Raw genomic sequence first — 24,037 nt, forward strand, 5'->3', positions numbered from 1 at the left:
TCACTAGGCCTTTCTCCAAATCTGCTGCATGTGGCCAGTCCCCACCTGTGGCCATAGCCCAAGAGTAGCAGTAGAGCACGAAATTATATTTTTCTTTTTGGTTTACTGCATTTGTGGCTTCTGTGATGGATCTGCAAATCCTGGCCTGCCCTGAATCTGAGGGTCTCAGGAAGGATCCATGAATCCGAAATCATAACTGGATGTGCGATTCCTATGTATTTTTTAAATATATATAATTTATTGTTGGGGTCCTCACCACACATGGGCCTGGTTGTCAGCATTGTCCTCCTTATGCCCTTTATCGTTTGATGGTTTCCAACCTGGTGCTCCGTGCAATGTGTTTGGTAATGGCAGCTGCAACAATAATGTTTCTGTGACAGTCTGCTAATCAGAACACAATAGATTTGTGAATCTGCAATGCAGGACGGAATGATCCAATGATCTGCCTTTTTTTTATTTTTTATAAAGTGGATTTGTGAATTTACACATTTCCAAATGAACAGTCCTGCTGTCTCTGAATTTTAACCGCTTCATGTCCAGTCCAAGTACCTTTTTAAATGCTGCTTTATTAACTGCTGAATTGATTTAAACAAAACCTATTCATCACGCAAGACACTATCTCAACCATGAACACCGTACACTTGGGAGCTCCATCAGAACCTTGCCCCCACCATGTCTTCAACCTCGGAAGCAAGAAAATCGGCGTCAAGCTCAGGAAGGTCCTGAATACCTCAATCACCGTGGCCTCGTTCCCAAAGGCCTGGAAGCACGCTGAAGTGAGGCCCCTCCTGAAAAAAAACATCTGCCGACCCAGCTGAAATTGAAGAACTACTGTCTCATCTCTCTGCTCCCCTATCCAGCATAAGTCCTCGAGAAAGTGATCAACCAGGAACTCACCCAACACCTAGAGGACCACATTCTCCTGGATCCCTCCCAATATGGACTTAAAGCTAACCACAGCACAGAGACGGACTTGATTGCAGCCACAGATCACATCAGAGTCCTCCTGGACCGTGGGGGAAACAGCAGCCCTCATCCCCCTGGGCCTGTCTGCCGCATTTGACACCATCTACCACCACATCCTGATCATCATACTCCACCACATCGGGATTCAAGGAAACACCCTCAAATGGATCGCCTCACTGGTGGAACCCAAAGGATCAGTCTCCCACCGTGTACCTCAGACCCCAAGAAGATCATCTGTGGAGTCCCCCAGGATCGTCCATCATCCTGACCTTCTTCAACACCTACATCACCCCACCCCCGGCCGTCACCTTCAGCTCACACAGCTGAACATCATCATCTATGCCGATAACACAAGCCTGTCCTCTCACTGTCTGAAGATCCATCCACCACAAAAGCAAACTTCCACAGATGCTTGATGAACGTGGCGGACTGGATAAATAACTGTCTCAAACTAAATACCAAAAAAAAACAGAAGTCCTCAACTTTGGGAACAAAACCTCACTATGAACTGAACATCATGACAGACAGTGCCCTGCAGAGCTCGGCACCCCACCGCCGCAACAGACTATGCCTGCAACCTCGGCATCACCCTGGATAGCAAGCTATTCAAGAAGAAACAAGTTGACGGTCTCATCTGCCTGCTTGCACACCGCAAGATCTTCAGGTGGCTCCCAGCAGACACCAGAAGGACCGTTATGCAGGCCCTCATCACCAGAAGACTGAACTACAGAAACATGCTCTATGTAGGACTCGCAGCACGCCTCCTGAAGAGATTCCAGACAATACAGAACTCACTGACAAGACTTGTACTCAACCTCCCCAGAAGGACCCACATCACACCCCATCTCAAAAACCTACACTGGCTCCAGATTCTGAAAAGTTGCCAGTTAAAGATGCTGACCCACGCCTACAAGGCCCTGCACAACGAAGGACCAGCATACATCAACAAACACCTGACCTTCCACCAACCGACTAGACACCTCCGATCAGCTTTCCTCTCCCTTGCAGACACCCCACAGATCTGTCATGCCAACAGCAGAGGGCGCTCCTTCTCGCACCTGGCAGCCAAGGCTTGGAACAACCTCCCCCCTACACCTCAGGACCATACCGTCACTCCAGTTATTCAGAGGAGAACTAAAGACCTGATGCTTGAATGATCATTCCTCCACGCAGAAGCAAACAGATCCAGCACCTTGAGACCCTCACGGGTGATTTGCCTGCGCTCTATAAATGTTTGATTGACTGAAAGGCATTTCCTTGAGTGAAGTTCTACCTTCATGTCCAATTTGAAGTAATTCAAACAGCCTTTTTTATCTTTCTTGGAAAGCAGAGAATCCTATGGGAATTAGAATGGCACGATCACAATCTGTGCAAAAATAAATAAATAAAAAATATATACACACGTGTGTGTGTGTATATTATATACATACATAACATTTTTGGACTGCCATCTCATCATTTCTATAAAACCCATCCCCACAGTTGCCCTTGTACATACATGGTTAATGATATTCAGCGAGCACCCCTCAGCACACCTTATTACTAAGTTACTGTCATTTTGTAAATATTGTACTATTTGCATATGAACTTTTTTCCTGGAACTGCTCCCTCACCATTTGTTCCATTTTATTCTAATGTTGCGTCCTTCAATTACCTTCACTTTGTTTACTATTACTGTAATTAAAATATATTTACATACAGCTTGTACTGAGCTTTGCGGCCTACCTCCACTGAGTTAGTATTATATAAGACCCCAAAATAATTCAAGACCTACCTGCACAGCCTCAGCTCATCGTCAAAGCCTACTTTTGCTCACATTTCATTCACAAGCTCTCCTGTGCAGTTGCTCGCTTCATTTCCAAAGCTTCATGTTCTGAAATTCTCTTCATTCTTGAAGGGGCATCCAGTGTAGAGGAAAACATGTTCTCTTTACCCAGTCATTCCAGAATCTTCCTTTTTTGGATGATGTCTGCTGGGGTTTTGAATCTTTCATTGCAGGATGGTCCCTTTAAGGACTCCTCTGCGCATAACTCAATACATTCTCACAGCTTGCGAGTGCAGACACTCACAGAAATAGCTTGTATAGGCACACGCCTCCGCCTTGAAGCCTACTATTGCTGACACTCACTTCATCTCAAGACCATCCTGTGTGAATACTCACTTTATTCTCAAGGCATTCTCTGTGCATTGACCTACCTCCTTCTATTTGCTCTCTATGCAGACACTCAATTCGTCTTAAAGGCTGCCCTGTGCACTCACACTCGCATTCTTCTCAGCACCTGCTCGTCTTCAGGCCCGCCACACTCGCCACGTTGGCAAGGCCTGCCTATACAGATGGTCACCCTATGAACTCACTCACTTCATTCTTATTCCCTGACTGTGTAGACACTTGCCGCATCACCAAGACCACCTGTCCAAACACTCACTTTGTCCTCAAGATCTGCCTGTCCAAACACTCACCTTGTCCTCAAGGCCTGCCATGCTGCGTCAATATCAGCGTAAATGTTCTTCTCTGAAGCCCTTCCCGTGCTGACCCCATAGCCGGAGTAGTCGTAGGAGAAAATGTTGCAATTGATCCGTGTGCCCAGGCCGATGTAGAAGCTGCTCATCTGTCCAAGGTCTACTGCATTGCCATGTGAGAAGAGGACGGTGAACCTGAGAGAGGACAGAGAGGTGACCGATGGAGAGCAGACTTCACAGACACTTACATACAAGACTAAGGCAGTAACAGGCAGGGCAGTGTGTGTGGAGGTGCAATAAACGGTGCCACTAATAAAAGGTATAGCTCCTTGTTGCCCCTTTTTTCCTGTCTGGTATGAAAGGGTTTTTTTTATGTTCTCGTGGAAGATTGGCACAACATGAAGAAGTGAACAAAGGTGGACATAATGGACCTCGTGTCATGAGTGCAGCGCCCTAGCACCAGAACTAAACATTCACTGCTGCAACTTGGCGCATATTTGGAGTGTCCTCTTAAATCCAGGTCCATGGATGCGTTACTTGTAATACTGTGCTTATACTGTGCGATATTGCTGGTCATGTAACACTTAGCTCACAAATGTAGGATTATCTTTCAAAATATATATGCAAGTTTTTTCAGCTTTCATTTGTGGTTATTATTTAAACCCATGCCGTATTGTTGAATTGCCGCATGGTACCCAAAACATTTGAATGCAGTAAACATTTGGTAATTCATTAATTGCATAATTGTAACATTTTTGGTCAGTATAAAAGAGGGCGGTGTTTCTGAACAGCGTGACTGAACACATTATGGGATGGTGAGTGGTGTAGGAATTCCTTGAGCACTTAAGAGCTACTCTACAACATCTGTAATGTAGTATGCCAGGAGCCACTGAAATTATGTGGTAATAGAGGATCAAATGACGCAGTAAGGAAAGGCAATTAAAACGGCATAATTCAGTGCATTTTGTGGCCATATTATTTCACAATTATATAATTTTAACACTTCTTAATACTGTCTTTACATAAGTTTTACCGCAGTTGTACCAGAAATACAGCATGACCAACTGTAAGGAGAGCAGTCAATGTTTGCAAATGGCCTTCTACTGCGCAGCACCGGGCGTGGTGTATTTTTTTTGTAACTTTTGAGCAAAGATTTTCTTTTGCTGGGATCTGCAAATGATGCAGCAGATGCAATATGTGGCGTATGTGGTAAAAGCATATTTATCTGGAAAATGCTGCTGCGCAATCACATAATTTCAGTGGCCTTTACTGTGATTATCAGCCATTGAAATGGCCTACTGCCAGTGTCTGTGGACATCACGTATGATAACTGCCTGGTCTGGCCAGCTCCTAATGTCCATTGACATCTCTTCTGAGGACAGCAGGGTCTAGTCTGCTCCCAGTATCTGTGGACATCTCTTCAAAGGGCAGCAGGATCTGGCCTGCTCCTAATGTCCATTGACATCTCTTCGGAGGACAGCAGGGTCTGGCCTGCCCCCAGTGTCTATGGACATCACCTCTGATGGCAGCAGGGTCTGGCCTGCTCCCAGTGTCGTGGACATCAGCTCTGATGACAGCAGGGTCTGGCCTGCCGCCAGTGCCATGGGTCCTCAGTTTTAATCTTCACATGATTGAGTGTCTGTGCTCCGCAGTTCTCATGTCAGAGGGGTATTTGGCTCTCGCCAGTGTCTTGGGCCCTGTTTCATTTTTGCAGTTTTAGTTTGCTACAAATGTATAGGGCAGTGGAGAGGAAGTGATAATCGGGTCCCCATGACGAGCACATAACTTCTATATCACAAGTACTTGCAGGCCTTGGCCGCATCTTGCAGATCTGAGCGAGTATTTTATTCTATGTCAGGACCGGAGGCTTCGTATTATGCTTCTCTCTCTCTCCTTACTGCAAAAAACAGCAGCCAATTAAAACACTAACCACAAATCCGATATCTTAGGGGCTTAAATCGTAGAAATACTTAAATTCAGATCACACATTCAGTCGTGCAGCGTCTCCTCCGATCCCTCAGAACACTGCAGAGGAAATCGGGAAGAGCGCATGCGCGTAAAGGAAACAGAAAGAGGACTAGTCCTCTCATGCAGCAGTTGTGGTCTAGGAGTCCAAAGGACTCCAAAGCTTCCCAAACACGGGCAAAGCCCAATCAATTAGCGCGCCCAACAGGGCGTCCACCGCAAGAATAAAGTGAGTTTCTTTGATCCCGGCTGACGTGTGAACCGATTGCATTGGAAGCGATCGAGCGAGCGTAGCGCTGAAAATGATTGTTAAGCAACACGACACGCTTTAAAGCCCCGTTCCCACTCCACGCTGCTAAAATTGAATAAATGTTAAAATCACGTTATAATGAAAAGGATCACTTATCTTTAGGCTGCAAGCAGCAAAGAAAGAGGAAGGACAGTGTTGGCAGAGATAGATATACAGGGTGCAGACCTGTGATTGGTGGACATTATGGGCTATGGGGGTTCATGGGAAGTGTAGTTTTTTGTGGTTAAAGTGATTTAATTGGCTGCTGTTTTTTGCAGTAAAGAGAAAGAGAAGCATAATCCTCGCCTCCGTGTCCTTAATAGAATTGAAAATTCTTGACGCATAAGCTAAAAAAATTTTTATTGTGGCTGTCGATTAGTATGTCAGAGGGTCATTAATGTAACTTGTTGACTCCGGTGACCTGTTTCCACCAAGAAGTCTCGTCAATGAGTAACCAAATCCTTGAAAACGCCATGTCTTTGGTTAAAGATGGCGGCTCAGGAGACAAAACATAAATTAAGCATGATCGAAACTAGACACTTACACAGTGGCTTAATGTGCCACCTGCACGTCACAGAATGAACGTCAGCAAAGCAACTCAGCCCTTCAGACTTCAAATGAAAATACACCTAGCACCAAACCTGTAGGATGCCAAAGTACTGTGTAATGCAGTTAATGCAGCAGACAGATTAATGACACCCTTCCGTGGCACAGTTAAAGGTCTGTGCACATCCACAGAGGATGCTGCCTCAATAACAACCAGTAGGTAAGGCCTTTGAAATTTGTGACATGTGGCCAATTAGATGAACTTCTTGTGTCCCCATCCCCAAGTTTCTTACTTGCAATGGCCTGGAATAGCCCTGATCACATGACTCTCTGTAGTGAAAACCCTCATACTTCTTCCTAGGCCCCTCCAGGTTGTAACCAGGACTTCCTGTCCCGAGTGGCATAAGCACTATGCTCTCATTTTATATGGATATGCAGACGAGGTATGATGCCACTCACGTGACTCAATTGGGTTATACAGGAAGTAGCCCTTAGCTTGAAAGAGTGAAGGATAGTTAAAGATGCTTTAAAAAAAAAAAGTTCTGAGAAGGGCGCACGAGTAAGGTGGTTTCAGAGGCAAATGTGCATCGCACCCACACCCATTTTTGACGACATATTGTCCTTAGTTTCCGTAGCTTAAAAAGACCAGGTCTTCCTTCGATTCTATATGGTCATTTAAGAAAAGAAAAAACAGCTTTACTGCAAACCGTTATCAGGCACTAAATGTACAGCTTCTAGCCGATTAGAATATGCTGCCAACGTTCAAAATACTGCCTTGATATATCCCATCATATGGGCCTGGATCATGCCCTCAGTGTTCCAGTACTGAGGCAGGTGTATCCAAAACCACCGAATATCTATGTTTTCAAAGACACTAGTCGCCCGCCACCACTAACATTTGCAACAAGAAAGCCGGTTTCGGCCATTTTAAGATTACAACCCCCTGGGCCTTGCAGATACCCACTCCGAGCTTTTCAAAGAAACTTCGAAAGCAGCCAGTGCTTTTGAATCGAATCAGAAGATAAGATAAGTTTGAAAAGGAGAATTTGAAAGGTGGTGGGTTGTGTAGAAAGTGAAAACAGCGCATCGGGGTGGGACTGAAAGGGGAATGAACTATGTTTGTACAGAGAGAACACTGTGTACAAGGCTTGGACACAGCAGCAGCTGGGCTGCCAAAACTGAGAATAACAACAAGCGAGTGGGTCCAAATGAAGCAAGGAAAAGAAGCTAATGCTGCTAATCAGTAAAAACTGGTAAACATCATAAGGTAAGGAAGCAAAGAAAGTAAAAATAGATTTGTCTCCAACTCCACTTTGACTTAGCTGGCTTCCAAGAAGGTATAGATTTGCAGTGAAATAAATCAGGTCTGTAATGTCCTAGTCTAGTACAGTTTTAGATACACGGGGGGAGAGTGGTGCAGAGAGTTGGCATTAACTGCATTTCTCTAGTCAAAATGCTCTAGGATCGCATTCGCCATGACGGCACTGAGTCAAAATGTCCTGTTCTAATTTCACCAGAAGAGATCTGTGTACATGCATTTCAACAGACATCCAGAAGGTCCCAATCGAACCCAGTAAACAAACCCTGCCTTACGCCCTCACGAAGCTCTAACTGATCTGTGAAGGATCTCAATAGACCATCACATGCCTCACAAGGCGCTCACAAAGGTCTACCAATAAGCATCACAACGTCCACAAAAGACAATCACTAACCTATCCGTAAACTTTCACAAAGCCCACAAGAGTCACAAAAGTCTCTGTGATCCCTCCCAGAACTCAGAATAGACCCTTTTTGAAACTCCAAGGCAAAATGGTTCACAATTTACGTAATTCTTAAGAACATTCCAGATTTTCATTGTTTTTTTTCCTAAAACAAAGCTTATTTTGGAATTTGATATGGGCAGTTGTCTTCCACTGAGGGTACTGTGGGGAGGGAAGCTGCTCTCTTCCCTCTAATGAGTTCTGCCCTAACACAGTGCAGTCTGGGTCATCGGATGGGATGTAGTATACCTGTTACTTATTCCCAGGCTAAGTCATGTCCACCCCACTGCAAGGTAATCCATGTCCAGCGGCCTGCGGTCTATCTGTGCAACTGGTTTGTGTCTGCTACTGCCACTCTGGGGATCGGTCTGGATCAGCAACTGTGCTTGAGAATTAGTGTGATTAACAAGAGGAGCAGGTGATCCATGGACTCTACTGTGCCTTTGAAATACTTAAGTCTTGAGGGACTCCAGACTAGAACCTACTGCCCATTCTTTGCCTTTTTCAATTACCCAGCTGTGGATAATCCTTGCTGACAAGGATTGGCATTCACTGTCGGAAGATGACATCTATGTTTCCCAAAGTTAAATCCTGGAACAAGTATTGTTTCCCAACTCCAAGGCTGAGGCAATGAGGATGCCGGTGGAACCTCATTAATGTGAAGTGCTATTGTCCTGATAATTGGAGCAGTTGCACTGGGGTCTGGTATAATTGCCCACAAGCTCTTTCTTTTCTTTGGACTGCCAGGAAGTAAATAGATTCTAAAATTCCAGCCACCCACCTTGACCACAGGAGTGGCACCAATTCAAACAAGAACATAGGACAATTAAATATTTACGCTATAAGTCGGTGCATCGGTTCAGCGACAATCCAGGCAATAGGCATTTGGAGCAAAATATTTTCAAGTTAATTCTGTTGTTTTAAAGATGGTTCTTCACTGACTAATTCAACATAAATATTTTGGTTTTTGCAACATATTGTCCTCACTCCCTGCCCAGCTAAGAAACCACAGAACTCATAAATGTTATACCTTTCATTGCAAGAGCGTGAATTTTTAGAACAAAGCTCTCTTTGAAGGACTGCCTACCAACATTTGATGACAACAAAGCTTGTATTTTCTTCTATTGCCAGGTGTCCGATTTTCTTACTAAATTATTTTCGACTCTGAACATAATTTATTAGTTCCAATTGAAATATTGATTTTTAGTTTAATTTTGTTCGCTTACTTATTTGCCTGCTTTCATAAGAGCAGCCACAATGCTATTAATGGAAAGCCAGGTGTTGCTGAGGCTTAAAGAGAGAGATTTGTGTGGCAAACTTATACTCTTCAGTGGTTCTGTCTTGGGGGTTCCATGTGCATTAATACAATTTAGTCTTTGTGTGGCCAGCACCAACACCATCCGAAGCGCAGGCAGCACCCCAAAACATCCACCAGTGGAAGATGGGGTCATTAATCTTCTTTTTAGTGTTTAAAACCTCTTCTGTGTGCAGGAGTACTGGACCGTCACTATCACAAGCAGTAGTTTTTTTGCCTTTTACAAGTGTGCACAGTATACCCAAAACTCCTTTCTCCAGTGTATGTAGCACCTTGATGCCCACAGATTTGAGACATCTCTCCCAGGTGTGTACAGCAGTGAAGTACCCTTAATGAGTGGACAGATGTGTGACACCTCTCCTCTGGGAGATGTCTGTAGCACCGTGATATACCCTCCATGAGCGAACTGTGGTGCGACACCTCCCCAAGTGAGTACAGCGCCGTGATGTACCCTCCACGAGTGACCTGTGGTGCAACACCTCCCCCAAGTGAGTACAGCGCCGCGATGTACCCTCCACGAGTGACCTGTGGTGCGACACCTCCCCCAAGTGAGTACAGCGCCGTGATGTACCCTCCATGAGCGAACGGTGGTGCGACACCTCCCCAAGTGAGTACAGCGCCGTGATGTACCCTCTGAGTGAGCAGTGGCACAATAGCTCCCCCAGGTGTGTACAGCGCATCTTTCACCCTCCACGAGTAAACAGCTGCGTTGACACCTCTCCGAGGTGTACAGCACTTTGATGTACCCTCGAGTGAACAGTGGCGTGACACCTCTTTAAGGTGTGCATAGTACCGTAATGTAACCTCCAGGGGTGACCAGTAGCACGATACCTCTCCCAGGTGTGTACAGCGCCGTGATACACCCTCCACGAGTAAACAGTGGAGCAACAACTATCTGGCGTGTGTTCAGCGCCGTGATATACTGTCCCCGAGTGAACCGGTGCAGTTATATACCCTCCATGAGTGACCAGTGGCACAATACCTCCCCCAGGTGTGTATAGCATTGTGACAGAGTAAACAGTGGTGTGACACCTCTCCCAGATGTGTGCAGTGCAGTGACACCTCTCCCATGGTTACAGCAACATAATATACCCTCCATGAGTGAACCGGTGCATGACACCTCTGCCAGGTATGTACAGCACTGTGATATACCCTCCATGAGTGAACCGGTGAATGACACCTCCCAGGTGTGTACAGCGCCGTGACATACCGCCCCTGAGTGAACCAGTGCGTAACACCTCACCCAGGTGTGTACAGAACCATGTTATACCCTCCATACGTGAACCGGTGCGTGACACCTCTCCCCATGTGTGTACAGCACCACGATATACTGTCCCTAAGTGAACCAGTGCGTGACACCTCTGCCAGGTGTGTACAGCACCACGATATACCCTCCATGCGTGAACCGGTGCGTGACACCTGTCAGGTGTGTACAGCTCCACAATATACTCTCCACGCGTAAACCAGTGCGTGACACCTCTGCTGGGTGTGTACAGCACCTAGATATACTGTCCCTAAGGAACCGGTGTGTGACACCTCTGTCAGGTGTGTGCAGCACCACAATATACCCTCCATGCATGAACTGGTACGTGACACCTCTGCTGGGTGTGTACAGCGCCGTGATATACTATCCCTAAGTGCTGGGTGTGTACAGCACCATGATATACCCTCCATAAGTGAACTGGTACGCGACACCTCTATCAGGTGTGTACAGGACCATGATGTACCCTCCATGCGTGAACCGGTGCGTGACACCCTTGCCAGGTGTGTACAGCACCACGATATACCGTCCACGTGTGAAACGGTGAGTGACACCTCTGCTGGATGTGTACAGGGCCGTGATATACTGTCCCTAAGTGAACCGGTGCGTGACACCTCTGTCAGGTGTGTACAGCACTATGATATACCCTTCATGCGTGAACCGGTGCGTGACACGTCTCCCAGGTGTATACAGCGCCGTGATATATCCTGAGTGAACCGGAGCGTGACACCTCAGCCGGGAGTGTACAGCGCCGTGATAAACCGTCGCTGAGTGAACCGGGGCGTGACACCTCTGCCGGGTGTGTACAGCGCCGTGATATACCGTCGCTGAGTGAACCGGTGCGTGACACCTCAGCCGGGAGTGTACAGCGCCGTGATATACCGTCGCTGAGTGAACCGGCGCGTGACACCTCTGCCGGGAGTGTACAGCGCCGTGATATACCGTCGCTGAGTGAACCGGCGCGTGACACCTCTGCCGGGTGTGTACAGCGCCGTGATATACCGTCGCTGAGTGAACCGGTGCGTGACACCTCAGCCGGGAGTGTACAGCGCCGTGATATACCGTCCCCGAGTGAACCGGTGCGTGACACGTCTCCCAGGTGACAGTGGCACGGCGAAGGCACCAGAGCACCGCCCTCCCACCGCTGCACACTGGGCACTCCCTCGCCTGATCAGCTGAGGCCCGAAGGCGCGGGCGGTGTCCTCCAGAGGCAGAGCTAGTTTTTTCTGGTTTTGAAAGGTGTTGGGTTTACACCCCCCATTCAAAGGAGAGTGAAAGTGAGTAAAGAACAGCCTCGAGCTCATCTGCTGCCCTCACGCGATACTCTGAGTACACACTTCACTCCGCGCACTGCAAGCACAATCTCTGTCTCAGCAGCATCTGCTGCAGACACCCCTGTTTACTCCATGTAAATACTCGTCAACACGTTCATTATTCATACGTTTTTCTTTGAGCATTAAGGGGACAAACAGCCCCAACACACCACATTTGCCAAAAGATGCATTTGATATTCCAGATGGGCTAGCTTTAGTCACTTGACCTTGATTCAGCTTCTGTTTGATGAAAACGGTTCTACGGAAAAAGGTCTGTCACTCAATCGCATTTTACTTAACTTGGGAATGAGGCAGCCTCGGAATTCAGCAGGGCATGCAGTCCTGTTTCTAAGCCTTCTACAAACAGTAGTGGGCTTTTATATACCTGTTTGCAAATGATGGGGTGATCACACCCCCTTTGTCCATGCGATTTTTGCATTGCAAGCTGCTGGGCTTGGAGGACATTTAATCCCTGCCGCAAGGCAGTAACCTTTAAAGACAACAGAGGCTTCGGAGAGATGTGGGCGCGGGTACCTGGAAAGGCTTAGGTTACCGCGCAGTCCAGGGGCGAGGCAGACCTGTCCAACAAAGAATCAGTAATTCTGTCTCTAAGGAGGGTCTGCGCCAGCTGCACATGAAACACGGGCGAAACAGGGTGGCGCAAGTAGACCTGCTTTCCTTCTATTTAAAGCTCCCCAGCACTTTCATTTCCCCTGCAGTGGGTTCCATGTCTGGGCAGAGCCCTCCTCCTCAAGGCGCCTCAGTGATCGCGAAGCACCGCTTAGGAGTTGCAGCAGTTTTACTTCTGGTGGGAATGGAAGCGGACCTAAATGTTATAATGCATACATCGGATGGTAAAAATAATAGCTCATAATTGTGTTCACCGTGGATGTATTTTTCCTTATTTCAAAGCTTTAAGATTTGACTAAGTTACAAATGTGTGTGGTAACCAAGAGTTCCACTGTTGCTAGTAATTCATGTCACTGAATAGATGAGGATTTTTACTTCAAACGCCCTCTTCAGATGAGATACAACAATAAAGAGCGCCTCCCTGTGGCATGGGCATGGGTGGCACTACTGATACCACAGCCCTGCAGATCTCTGCAAAGAAGGCAGGGCGAGGAAGCACAAGGGCAGAGGTTTGTAGCTGATGTTCATTGTGCTGAGACGCCTGGCCTGATTTTAGAGAGTAACACGGCTGGTTCTTCCTCACAGCTACCGATACATTTAAAGCAGCAGAACAGAAGAAGAATAAGTTAAATCAAAATCTGGACTGGTCTTAGGAAAGCCTTAACGGTGGCCAGACATGTTCACGTCTTCAGAGTCTGAAAGGGAGAAGAATTACTGATGACCCACGTGCCCAGTGGCGCCCAAAAAGGGGTTCGTTCTTCTGGAGCAGCTGCTATGGTAGAAGACGATTAAGAGAGAAATAATTGTTTCTCTCTCACTACTGACACATACTCAAAAGTTGTCAAACTGGCAACAGCCATACCACTAAAACACAATATCCAACACCTAACATCAGGAAAAATTGGCAAGCTGTTGGCACACAAAAGACAAAAAGTTCAATAACAGAACCCTTCCCTGGTGAGGAAGCCAAATGAAGAGAGGCATCAAAAGATTAAGCGTGTCGCGAGAGCTGGGGATAGAAAAGACAAGGTGCACTAACGCAATCGAGGAAAATTGACCTACTTCCCTAAAATTGGTTGTAAGGTAAAGTCAGAATTGTGGTGCTGCGGGTCCATCAGCACACCTCAGGGGGAAGGTGCCACTGAAGCACTAATGATAGCTATGCCCCGGCTGGAGAGAAGCCTCAAGCCGCACTTCCAGGTCACTTACCCTTCTTCCTACAGCTGAACCAGAGTGCTAAGCGCAGGGGGTGAACACAGCAAGGCCTCCTGTCCCAGAAAACGCCTCACTGCCAGGCCTAGTCACACAAACCTCATTCTTTACTCAAGGGCAGGATCTTGCCACCATTATCACCACTGGGCCCTTGTTGAGTTAGCACAGGTGAGGGGCGGCTCACACTGCATCTGAAAACAGCAGGTTTACACAACGTTTGGGTGCGCCCAACTAATATGAGGTGGTGGCTGGGATCGGGAAAGAGAGACTTTTATGTATAGTTTCCAGACCAAAGCACAGTGAAGTGGCCATGTTTTCTACAGAGGAAAGTTATGGTTACATAACCCATAAAGTCCTTGCATGGTGGATCGGTGACCACCTGCTGCCAACACTAACAGGTAACCTGGTAGTCGGTGTAGCCATGCCGCCCACTTCTCTACACATCAGTCCCTTTCTAGTGCTCAGTGTGCGCAATTCCCTTATGTACGCACTGCCTAGTAACAGCAAAATAAGCTACCACAACACACAGACCTGAAGATATCGACCAATTATCAAGCAGCCTAGTTAAGTAACTGAAACACAATTGCAGGCTCCAAGCAGAGTTTGCTAAAACTAGAGCGTGGTTTAAAAAAAAAAAAAAAAAAAAAGAACAAACCAAAAAAAAAAACATCCGTGTACCTGGGCGAAAAACATTCTCATAGTCCTCTTATTAGCACACACATACAACCACACACATCGACATGCCTTAAACTGCTGTCACTCGGCTCAACAGCAATCAAAATGAACAAAACCTACAGGAACTACCACACAAAACTCTATAGAAGCAAACAGAGCAGAGTACCACATAGTTGAATGCCTATGAATTTGCATCAGAGCTTACAATTATATGACAACACAAAGGAACTGACAACACAGAACCTTGCACATTCAACCGAAACAAATGTACGCCCTACTCTCAACCGGAATCTGAGGTTTACAAATCACCAACCTCGCATCACTGCGACCTCCACGGGTAGGGACTGTGGGGAAATCTCTGAATCCAGCTTTCTCTTCCCACCAGGACTCTCCCATGCTCCAGTTAGGATGCTAATGCAAGCTTGAGATGATATTTATACTTCAGGAGGTTCAGACCAGAAGCTTCCCCGAATATACTCAATCTTTCGGTGGCAAAATGGGCATGGAAGGACAAGACAAGTAACTGTTGCCCCTGTGCCAAATGACCATGCAGTGCCCTTCATGTCACAGAACAAGAGTTCAAACAACCAAGTGGGTTTCTGGAAGAGCCGGTGCCTTACGAGGAGCAAATATGGTAGGAGCCAGTGGCGTAGCGTGGGTTGTCAGCACCCGGGGCAAGGCAAGTAATTTGCGCCCCCTAACCCGTGGATTTAGTCTCTTCCAAGATGTTGCGCCCAGTGCGGCCGGCACCCCCCACGCTACGCCGCAGAGACAGTCAAATGCCACGGCTGCCCCATCTTTTAGCCCATCAGACATGACACACCCTGGTGGACCATTGAGCTATGAGCCCACTACCTCCCACCATCAGAAAATTCTCAACATTACAATACCAAAGTACCTGCGTCAGTACAGGGAGAGGAGGGATGAATTGAGAGGGTGGTCCCACTAGATGTCTTTAATCTTGAAGCAAGTTTAGAAGCATGCTGCAGAGGTGAAGTCATGCATCAGGTACCCACACGCTGGACTGGCTTTCTTTATCCGCGTGCCCAGGCACCGGATCACCCTACTGGTAAGCTCACATGGTACATTCCAAAGTTGTGCACCTCCAATTCGGACTTCATCCTTGCCTCAGTCTGGGATGTCAGTAGATTGAGGCTAGAGGCTAAAGACAATAGCACACGTTACTCTGGTGCACAGGCACCACACGGTACAAACAATGCAGGACAACCTCTTCTGCTTTAAACGTGAATGTCTCCAAGGAGTACCAGGGGGCTGCTATGGACCACGAAAGGGAAGCGTCCCGCTTTACAAGCCTGTAGCAAGCCTCAAGCAACAGCAGTAGTATGTGAAAAGTTACTTTAGATATGTAGAAATATGACCTGTAATACACCAACAAAAGTGCGCATGCAGTGTCTGGGAGCTTTGCAAAGTGTGTAAACACATACACAGCGGGCGCATTAACCCATTGTGCTGTTTCACCAGCAATTAAAGACTGGAAAAAGCAGAGGCATTTGGCATAGGCAAATTGGGCTATTGCCCAGGCCCCCCAACCTTCTAAATGACCCCCAGAAAGTTAACTTTCTTTATATTTGATTTTTGTCTTTATCCAGGTCATCTAATGATTTTAGGGGTTCCTAAACCTATTCAATTGTTTTTTTAGTCATCCTGTTAAAATAAAACATATAATTTTGCAATGTTTGGCATCTTGTAGGCTTGAATTAGCAAGACATGCGTAATACAATTCAAATGTTTTCCCAACAGGCCCCCCTCCCCTAATAAATCTTGCCCATGGTCCCAAAATCCTTAAGAGGATACTGGGCATATGAAAGACAGCTGTGACTCATTCAAAGTGCCAGTTTCTGTTTACCGTTGCCATGGGCACCGTCTTCTTATAGGCCACTCCTCCTCTGCCACCGCTAATTTGTCTGCTCCGTGCTCCAATACAGGGTGCTCCAGCTGGTGCACATCCAAACCAAATTAGAAAAATAAGCATTGGCAAAGTCAATAGGTCTTGCCTATGCAAGAGCTGTTGGTTTTGCCAATGTGTTTTAGCCACGTTGTACAAGAGAGTGTCTGCTATGCTACTCTGCACCTCTCTACGCCACTGCACTCTATACCAGAGTAAAGTAACATAGTGGTGCAGGGCAGAGTATAGTGCAATAGAGTGCAGTGGCATAGGCTAGAGTAGTGCAGAGTAGAGTGGCGTAGAGTTCAGTGAGGGAGTGTGCAGTGTTGCAGAGTAGAGTGTCATAGTGCAGTGGTGTAGATTGGAGTAGAGAGGTGATGTAAGCCGTGAGAGTACAGTGATGCAGAGTGCAGTGTATATAATGCAGTGACAGAGTGCATTTGTGTATAGTGCATTGGCATGCAGTGGCACAGAGTGGAGTGGTGCAGAGAAGATTATTTCAGAGTGAAGTGGCGTAGAGTGAGGATGTGCAGGGAAGAGTGCAGTTGCATAGAGTGGCTAAATATAATGGCACAGAGTAAAGAGGTATAGAATGCAGCAGTGGAGAGTATAGTATTTGTTTCTAAAACAATTAAAAAATAACCATAAATGTGCTTCATTTGTACTCCTAATACTGATATATTTTGAAATACTTACAAAGTTCATTTAAATATTGTTGTGTGCTAGAAATACACTTTTTCCTACCCCCAGTATCCGGAATGATTGTCACATTACAGGCCTGTTTACAGAAAGGAAGCACTCAAAAGGATACTGTAAATAAGTTTTGGGCAAAGGAAGGTACAAACTCAAGCTGGACAGCTTAAAACAAATAAAGCCAGTAAATTGAAAGAAATACAATATGAGTTACAAAACCACAAAACCAATGGCAAGCAATGGGCAGAATGCATTCCTAGGTCAGCCTTCTGAATGTCCCCAAGATGTCTTTAGCTGATAGACTCCAACCTAACGAGTGAAACAGAACATGTTGCGCCCATTCTTTCTGGTGCCTCTCAATGGCATTTCATGCACCTATAACAGTGATAGTATACAACTGAGAGCGTCTCACAAACTCACAGATCTCTTGTAGCTTGAATAATCAATATATCTCTCAACCCATCCAATCAAAGACAAGACTGCGACCACACTCTTCGAGAGCAGTGCTGTGAAACCTACGGTCTACCGTGCCCAAGGGCAGCAAAATCTTTGCTGCAATACATTTGTTCACCTATCAAGGCCTTTCAACACCCAACTATTCCTACAGAGTGAGCAAGGTGCACACACATCAATTCAACCACTATAACGAAAACAGTACCTGTGCACATAGACTTGGAGTGGATTCACAAACCAAATTTTGTAGTATGTTTACTAGCACTACTCACATATGGCAAAATGTTATCCACAAACCTATGTGCGGAGTCCTCCTGCTTGCCTTTCCTTCCTGCGGGATGGTCTCTGCCATTTGTACAGAGATCACTTCCTACATATGTCTATATTTTAGCAGTAAATATAGGTGGGTGGGGAGAGTCTGGAAAATGGGTAATACTTGCACCTAAATGGGAAGTACTTAAAAAGGGGTAAGAGAGGTTTAGGGAGGGACATGCAAAATCAAAATACCTACGACACAAAGGTAAGCCCTTTGCTATTTACAAACTACACTTCTAATGTTACTATAGCAAAAAAGGATCCACAATAATTGTGAATGTACTCCAGGCCACCTTGGAGAAAGTCTACTACGACAAATGGCCCCTCACTGGTACTGATACACACTCAAATAGAGAATAATGGAGCAGCTCCTTGAAATAACTTGCCATGGGAAACAATGTTAAATAAAATAATTACAACTTAAAAAATATATCTAAATTGTGGTAACTTAAAAAAATATATACTAAATTGATTTACTTTACTAGTAAAATTATAATAAACTTTAAAACGTATGTTAAATATGTATTAGTATTTTAAAATACTTGTCTACATAACTTAATAAACTAAATACAATGTAGATGAGATTCTTTAAATGTATTCTATAAGAATATTTTAAAATGTTATGTACTTTATATAAATATTTAATACACAGTTTAATATGCTGTAATTTTAGGTTATTAGTTTTAGGTTTGAAATAAATACATACAATTATTCTACATTAAAATGTTTATATTTTTATACGTTTAGTAAACTGTCATTTATTTTCCTATACTTTAACTTGGGGAAATCACAGCCTGTGTGAAAAAGTTACCAGAAGTGACTTTATACCTTTAAATCCTGTGCTAGAACATTATTCCAAGGGATAAAAAGATGTAAATCTGCACCAAGGAGCATAAAGTTACTGCTAGGCTGAGTAGCTATACACAAATACGTTTACACATATACATTTACATCTGTAAGCGAACACAAATGCAACTATTCCACACTCTTCCCTACACTCTGTGCAGGTAGCTCGGACCCGCGACACCAAAGCTCTTCCCATACAGGTCACATCATAAATCCACACAATACTAGCCAAGCACAATGAACGGCCTAACCTCTAAATTATTCACCCAAAAGTGGGTTGTGGTCTTGTAATCCAAGAAATTGGTGGATTAGCCCCAAACAAAAATGTGTCCGACATGCCCAAAATATAAATGCCTCCCATCTTCCTCATTTTGTCTTAACACTATGCTTAGGCACAGCTAAAGTTCCATGTGGCACAATGAGGGCGCCCTCGCCTTTGACATTTAAATCTATCAAGGGTACGGGGTGCTATACAAATACAAAAATGATCAGTCAATACCGATTTTAGAGATATCAGACAGATGGAAGGTGGATAACTTCCTGCTATTACCAAACCAGATAAGTGCACTTTACACATGGTTCTCAGTGGTGAGCAGGCAGGATACCAGTAATTAACAATTTGTTTTCAATGTATCTCCTGGTACCTTACAGCTCCTCCTAATAAAGCCTGGTACCAAATTTAATAGTGTTTAATTTATCGCCTTCCGAAGGATGTAAGACTGAGGTGGTCATTCCGACCCTGGCGGTCTCACCACCGACAGTGAAGACCACATTACCCCCACTGGTAGCGCCAGGCCGGTAGGACAGCCGGGCCGGAGATCAGCATCTCCGACCCGATGGTCCACTTAAGACCGCCAGCGGTATTAGTGGTTACCTGTCCAACAGGGCAGTAGCACCTCCACAAAAACCTTGGCGGAAAGGCTGCAGGCGACAGGAAATTCCTTTCCTGACGCCGGCAGACGATTCCCACCAACCCCCCCTTCCAACAAAGCACCACCCCACCCTCCCTGCATACACTCACCCCCACATACACACATTCACCAACACGCATACATTCACTCGCACCAACAGACGCATTCACCAGCATGCATACATACACGCATTCACTCGCACCAACAGACATGCATTCACACAAACATACCAACATGCACTCACTTCAACAATCACACACACACACGCACTCACACACACAACACCCCCCCACCCTCCTGCCCTGTCGGACGATCAACTTACTTTGTCCGGCGTTGAGGTCGTCCACTGCCGGCAGCATCCCGCCATCAGGACACCGCCACGCCCTAATACTGCTCGTAATACGGCAGGCAGAGTCCTTGTGGCGTGGCGGTGATGGCTGTGGAACTGCCTCTGCGTCTCCGACCGTCATCAAGACTGCTGAAGGATTTCTGCCCAAATCATGGCAGAAATCCTTCAGTACTCGTAATATGGCGGTTAGCAGACCACCAGCACTTGCGGACTTCTGGCACCCGTGGCTTCTGTGGTCTGCATAAAAGACCACCGAAGTCAGAATGACCACCTGAGTTTGCAATTCTGGGTTTGAGCTTGAAATCTTCGGGTCACGGCAGTTATCAGCAGTGAGCATCAACATACAAAGCCATCTTCCTGGCTTTTTCAGCTGTGTGGGCTGAAATAAGACAGATTCTTTGGGATCTACATTGCCAAACGAATCCACACTTTGCATGTAGAAATGCTGTCCTCAGTGGAAAGTTACACACAACCTAATTTATGAGAGTGTCTGTCTCAACACCATGTGACTTTCAAATCGGTTTACAAGAGAGCAAAGTCTGAGGAACTCCTTTCGCACTTCATCAGCTACTGTACTCTTGTCCAGGTTTTGTGGGAAAGAGGACTGGAGCAGCTCCACTAAAAGCACTATATTTGAGGCGATGATAGAAACTTGTAAGCCCACTAGTCATTTACTGAGGTTTATGTTTGGCATATCAGAAAACTGAGTGCATTTGCAACACACTGTTGCAGTTCCATGGATTTCTTAAAACACAACAGCTCTACAAGCAGTTCTGGGAAGTCCAACTATGTCTTCAGCTGTTTTCAAGGTTCTTTCCCGGTCTTAAAAAACACGGAGACAAGAGCAGTGATAGTTAATAAGTAGTGCAAGTGACGGGGAAACAGTGAAGAATCTAGGGCACATTCGGTTACTAGGACTTTCCTTCCTTCTATGAAAAACCTGAAAGTAGACTTTCAAATCATATAAATCAGAATTTGAGGGGCATAGTTGCAGAGGCTACAGGAAAATGTACTTTAGATATTCTTAGTCAACATCTGGTGAACTTTGACTACCTTCATTCATTGTATCTTCACTCAGCATTATTAGCTATTAAAAAGTCAATGAAATTCTGCAGTCTCTGCCAGTCTTCCTCTGTTACATAGAGGGTGACAAATCTTGCCTACACAATCGTTCAACTGAAAAGTGATATTTGTCTGCCCCATACACCGGTCCACGCCATTTCCACGAGGCGTACTAACTCGCAGCTAATGGGGTGAAGTTTTTTCAGTTGCCCTGCAAACTACACCCGACAGATAACGCCAATGTTATGCTATCTGTTTTCTCAGCGGACACGCCCTCACTTAGGGCCATCACTCGGCCACTCTAGGAGCCTATATTAAGCGTATAAAATGCTGCTGCCTAAATAATTCATTTTTCTGGGTGTTTTTACAAGCGCTTCTTTTCCCACTGGTGGATCCCAACTATTGTTTGAAAATGACATGTGTACAGACAAAGGCTTGCGGGACACAGCCAGAAAGGCGCCCCCTCTCTCTCTCCTGGTGAGGGAGATTGGAATTGCTTCCAAACTGGTCTCCTGTTCGGAGTAGAGTAAAGTGGCTCTCGTTTTCTGCGGACTGCACTGCTCGTTACCCTTGTGAGCAGACCTGATGGACAGGCTAGGTGAAGAGCTCATAATGCAAGAACAGCTTGTATGATGAGCTGGCACGGCCAGGGGAGGCTTTTGACTCTTTGGTCTTCCAGTGCATCATCCATCACAAAACCAAAGCTTTAAAAAGCCCAAAAGAGATCCAAGCTGGCGGGAGCATGTCATGAAATGTGTACCCCACCCCCAGCTGCATCGGTACCTTGTTTGTGCTATTCTGGTTCATAACGCCACTGGATTACTAAAGCACTACAATTTAATTTAATGATGGCTCCCAATGTAAACCAATATGGGTAGAGTGCCAGTTTCCCTGAAAGACACAATTGGCAGCGTTAGCAGCAGGTTTCACATATGCACACAATAAATATCAGTGCTTGCTCGAAAGGTTATCGGGGTCGAGTGAAATTCCACGACCAGTATGAGTCACATATTATTTTGAGAAATGCGTGGCTTGGTTAGGCTTTCTTGTAACCGCACTGCACTTATTTTGGATTTGGCTGATTTTCGACCATTCCAATTCTGGATTTAAACATAGTTGACACTACACTAATGCTGAAATATGATGTATTTTGTGGTGGATTGTGGTTCTGTGGATGACACTGTAAAAACCTGACAGGACCATATCCTTTCGATAATAGTCGCATGTAAATGATTTTGAATAATGTTGGTCTGTAGATCATGTGCCAGTAAGTGAAAATGGAAGCAACATCATGATTAAAAGTACCACACATTAATTTGCTACTTACGTTACCTGAAGGGATGGGGTAAGACATTTAATAAAAACATGGCTCTACAAGGTAAGCAAAGATCCTACAGAATGCACTTATATCGGCTGTAGAACAGACAACCTGATACCTTCTATACTCGTTGGAAGCAACGAAGTTGGTATACGGGTTAGCAGAATTAAGTCATAAATGTATAAATGATCCCAAAAGTATGTGATGGAATTATACTTGGTGCAAGATAGTGCAAAGCGGGAACATTTAATGGCCTCTAGACCAGAACATTTCTGTTTTTTTGGCTTTTAATGCAACAGTGGTGCAAAGCTGAAAAGGCAGGTGGAAGATGGTCACAAAGCGTTTGTTTTCGCATTCTGTTCACACAGTATTGGCTTCAGAATCTGCAACAGATATCCCTACGGCAACTGCCTGCCATGGCACTGGTGTCTCTCATTTTACCATCTTCCATCGTCCTTTAATACAGGCCCTCTGGCAGCCTCACTACCTGTCCAGACGTTCTCAGACATGCAGAGCAGTCTTAATATTTTATGCAATGGAATGAAACAAAAACTAAAGACCCCTAAGAAACTCGATGGGTGGAGACTTGTATAAAGATTTTTTAAAAGAGAAAAATGCAAAAACAGCAAAACACTACTTGCCCCAAAAATCTGAAACGATAGACTTAAAAAATATTGACCCTGTAAAAACATTTCTACACACAAAATATCGACTCGAACCTTCCCCCAATGCCTACAACTAGGGCCCAGATGTATTCGGGATGTGAAAGATTAAAAAAAATAGTTCCAATCTTAAATAAGTGGAAACTGAGTTTTTCTTGATTCAGCAATAAAATGAAAGTAAAAATATAGTTTTGACAAATTAAAAAACATAATTTCTGACACACCTTCCACATACAGCCACAGTCTCACTGACCACACATCTCCACAAAGTGAACCAAACTCTGGCCTGTGATGAGAATGCCTGAACCTTTTTGGATATCACCCCCAGTTGTTTGAAAAATGCTGCAAGGTCACACGAACATACGGTTCTGTGCTACACATATGCCAAATACAATAAGTATTTTTGTAAATTTCACATTTAGGCAGGCTTTACCTTCAGTCCTATGTATTTGCTAAATATGTTCTTGCAGCCTATATTTTCACATGGAACCGGTTAAAAGCAGTATGAACACCACACCCTCATACCAGATAAAACCACGTTTCAAGCTTGAATTTTGAATATTGCAATTACTGCGAAAAGATGTTGGTAGTAAACCAATTATGATAACGTTTCCGTTTGGAAAGTGCAGACCACACACTAATCGTCCCAAACTTTGCTCAAGGAAGAAAAGAGCTCACGATAAACACATTAATTAAATCCGACGAATACCTGAGCTGAATTTTAAAAAGCCCAGAGATATCCACTGCCTACAGAGCCACGGGCACGTACCACTTACCCCCTGAAAGCGGTCACAGGACCTCCCTCTCCACCGGCTCAGTCTCTGAAAAATGCCATTCATATTTTCCTTAATCTCAAAAGACCATATAATCCCAGTCAATCCTTCGCTGGCCTGGCCGTGCCCCATCGGAGGGAGGGTAAGGCGCGACAGACTGGGTGCCAGAGGAGAGAGGGAGGGCACGAGGTCTTACGATGGCAGATTTGGTGGCAGTCAGCGAAGAGAGTGGTTACGAAGTTTATTTTCGCGCAGCCTTCGCGAAGTTCTGTCGAAAACTTCGCAACAGTATAAAATGAATGAGGTATCTATCCGAATTAAGCATCAAGAAGCGTCTGTGCATCGGACATATATACT

General features: G+C 45.3%; 1 protein-coding gene across 1 annotated transcript in view; it reads right to left on the bottom strand.

The window, feature by feature from the left end:
- The window catches only part of ABHD17A (abhydrolase domain containing 17A, depalmitoylase), a 54,856-nt gene that overhangs the window by 12,205 nt on the left and 18,614 nt on the right, over positions 1 to 24,037 (bottom strand). Inside the window, exon 2 of the mRNA XM_069218047.1 lies at positions 3,427 to 3,621. Coding sequence (XP_069074148.1) covers positions 3,427 to 3,621 — 195 coding nt within the window. The remainder of the gene's footprint in view (positions 1 to 3,426; positions 3,622 to 24,037) is intronic.

The sequence above is a fragment of the Pleurodeles waltl genome, chromosome 12 (assembly GCF_031143425.1).
Source record: "Pleurodeles waltl isolate 20211129_DDA chromosome 12, aPleWal1.hap1.20221129, whole genome shotgun sequence".
In the NCBI taxonomy this organism is placed as follows: Eukaryota; Metazoa; Chordata; class Amphibia; order Caudata; family Salamandridae; genus Pleurodeles; species Pleurodeles waltl.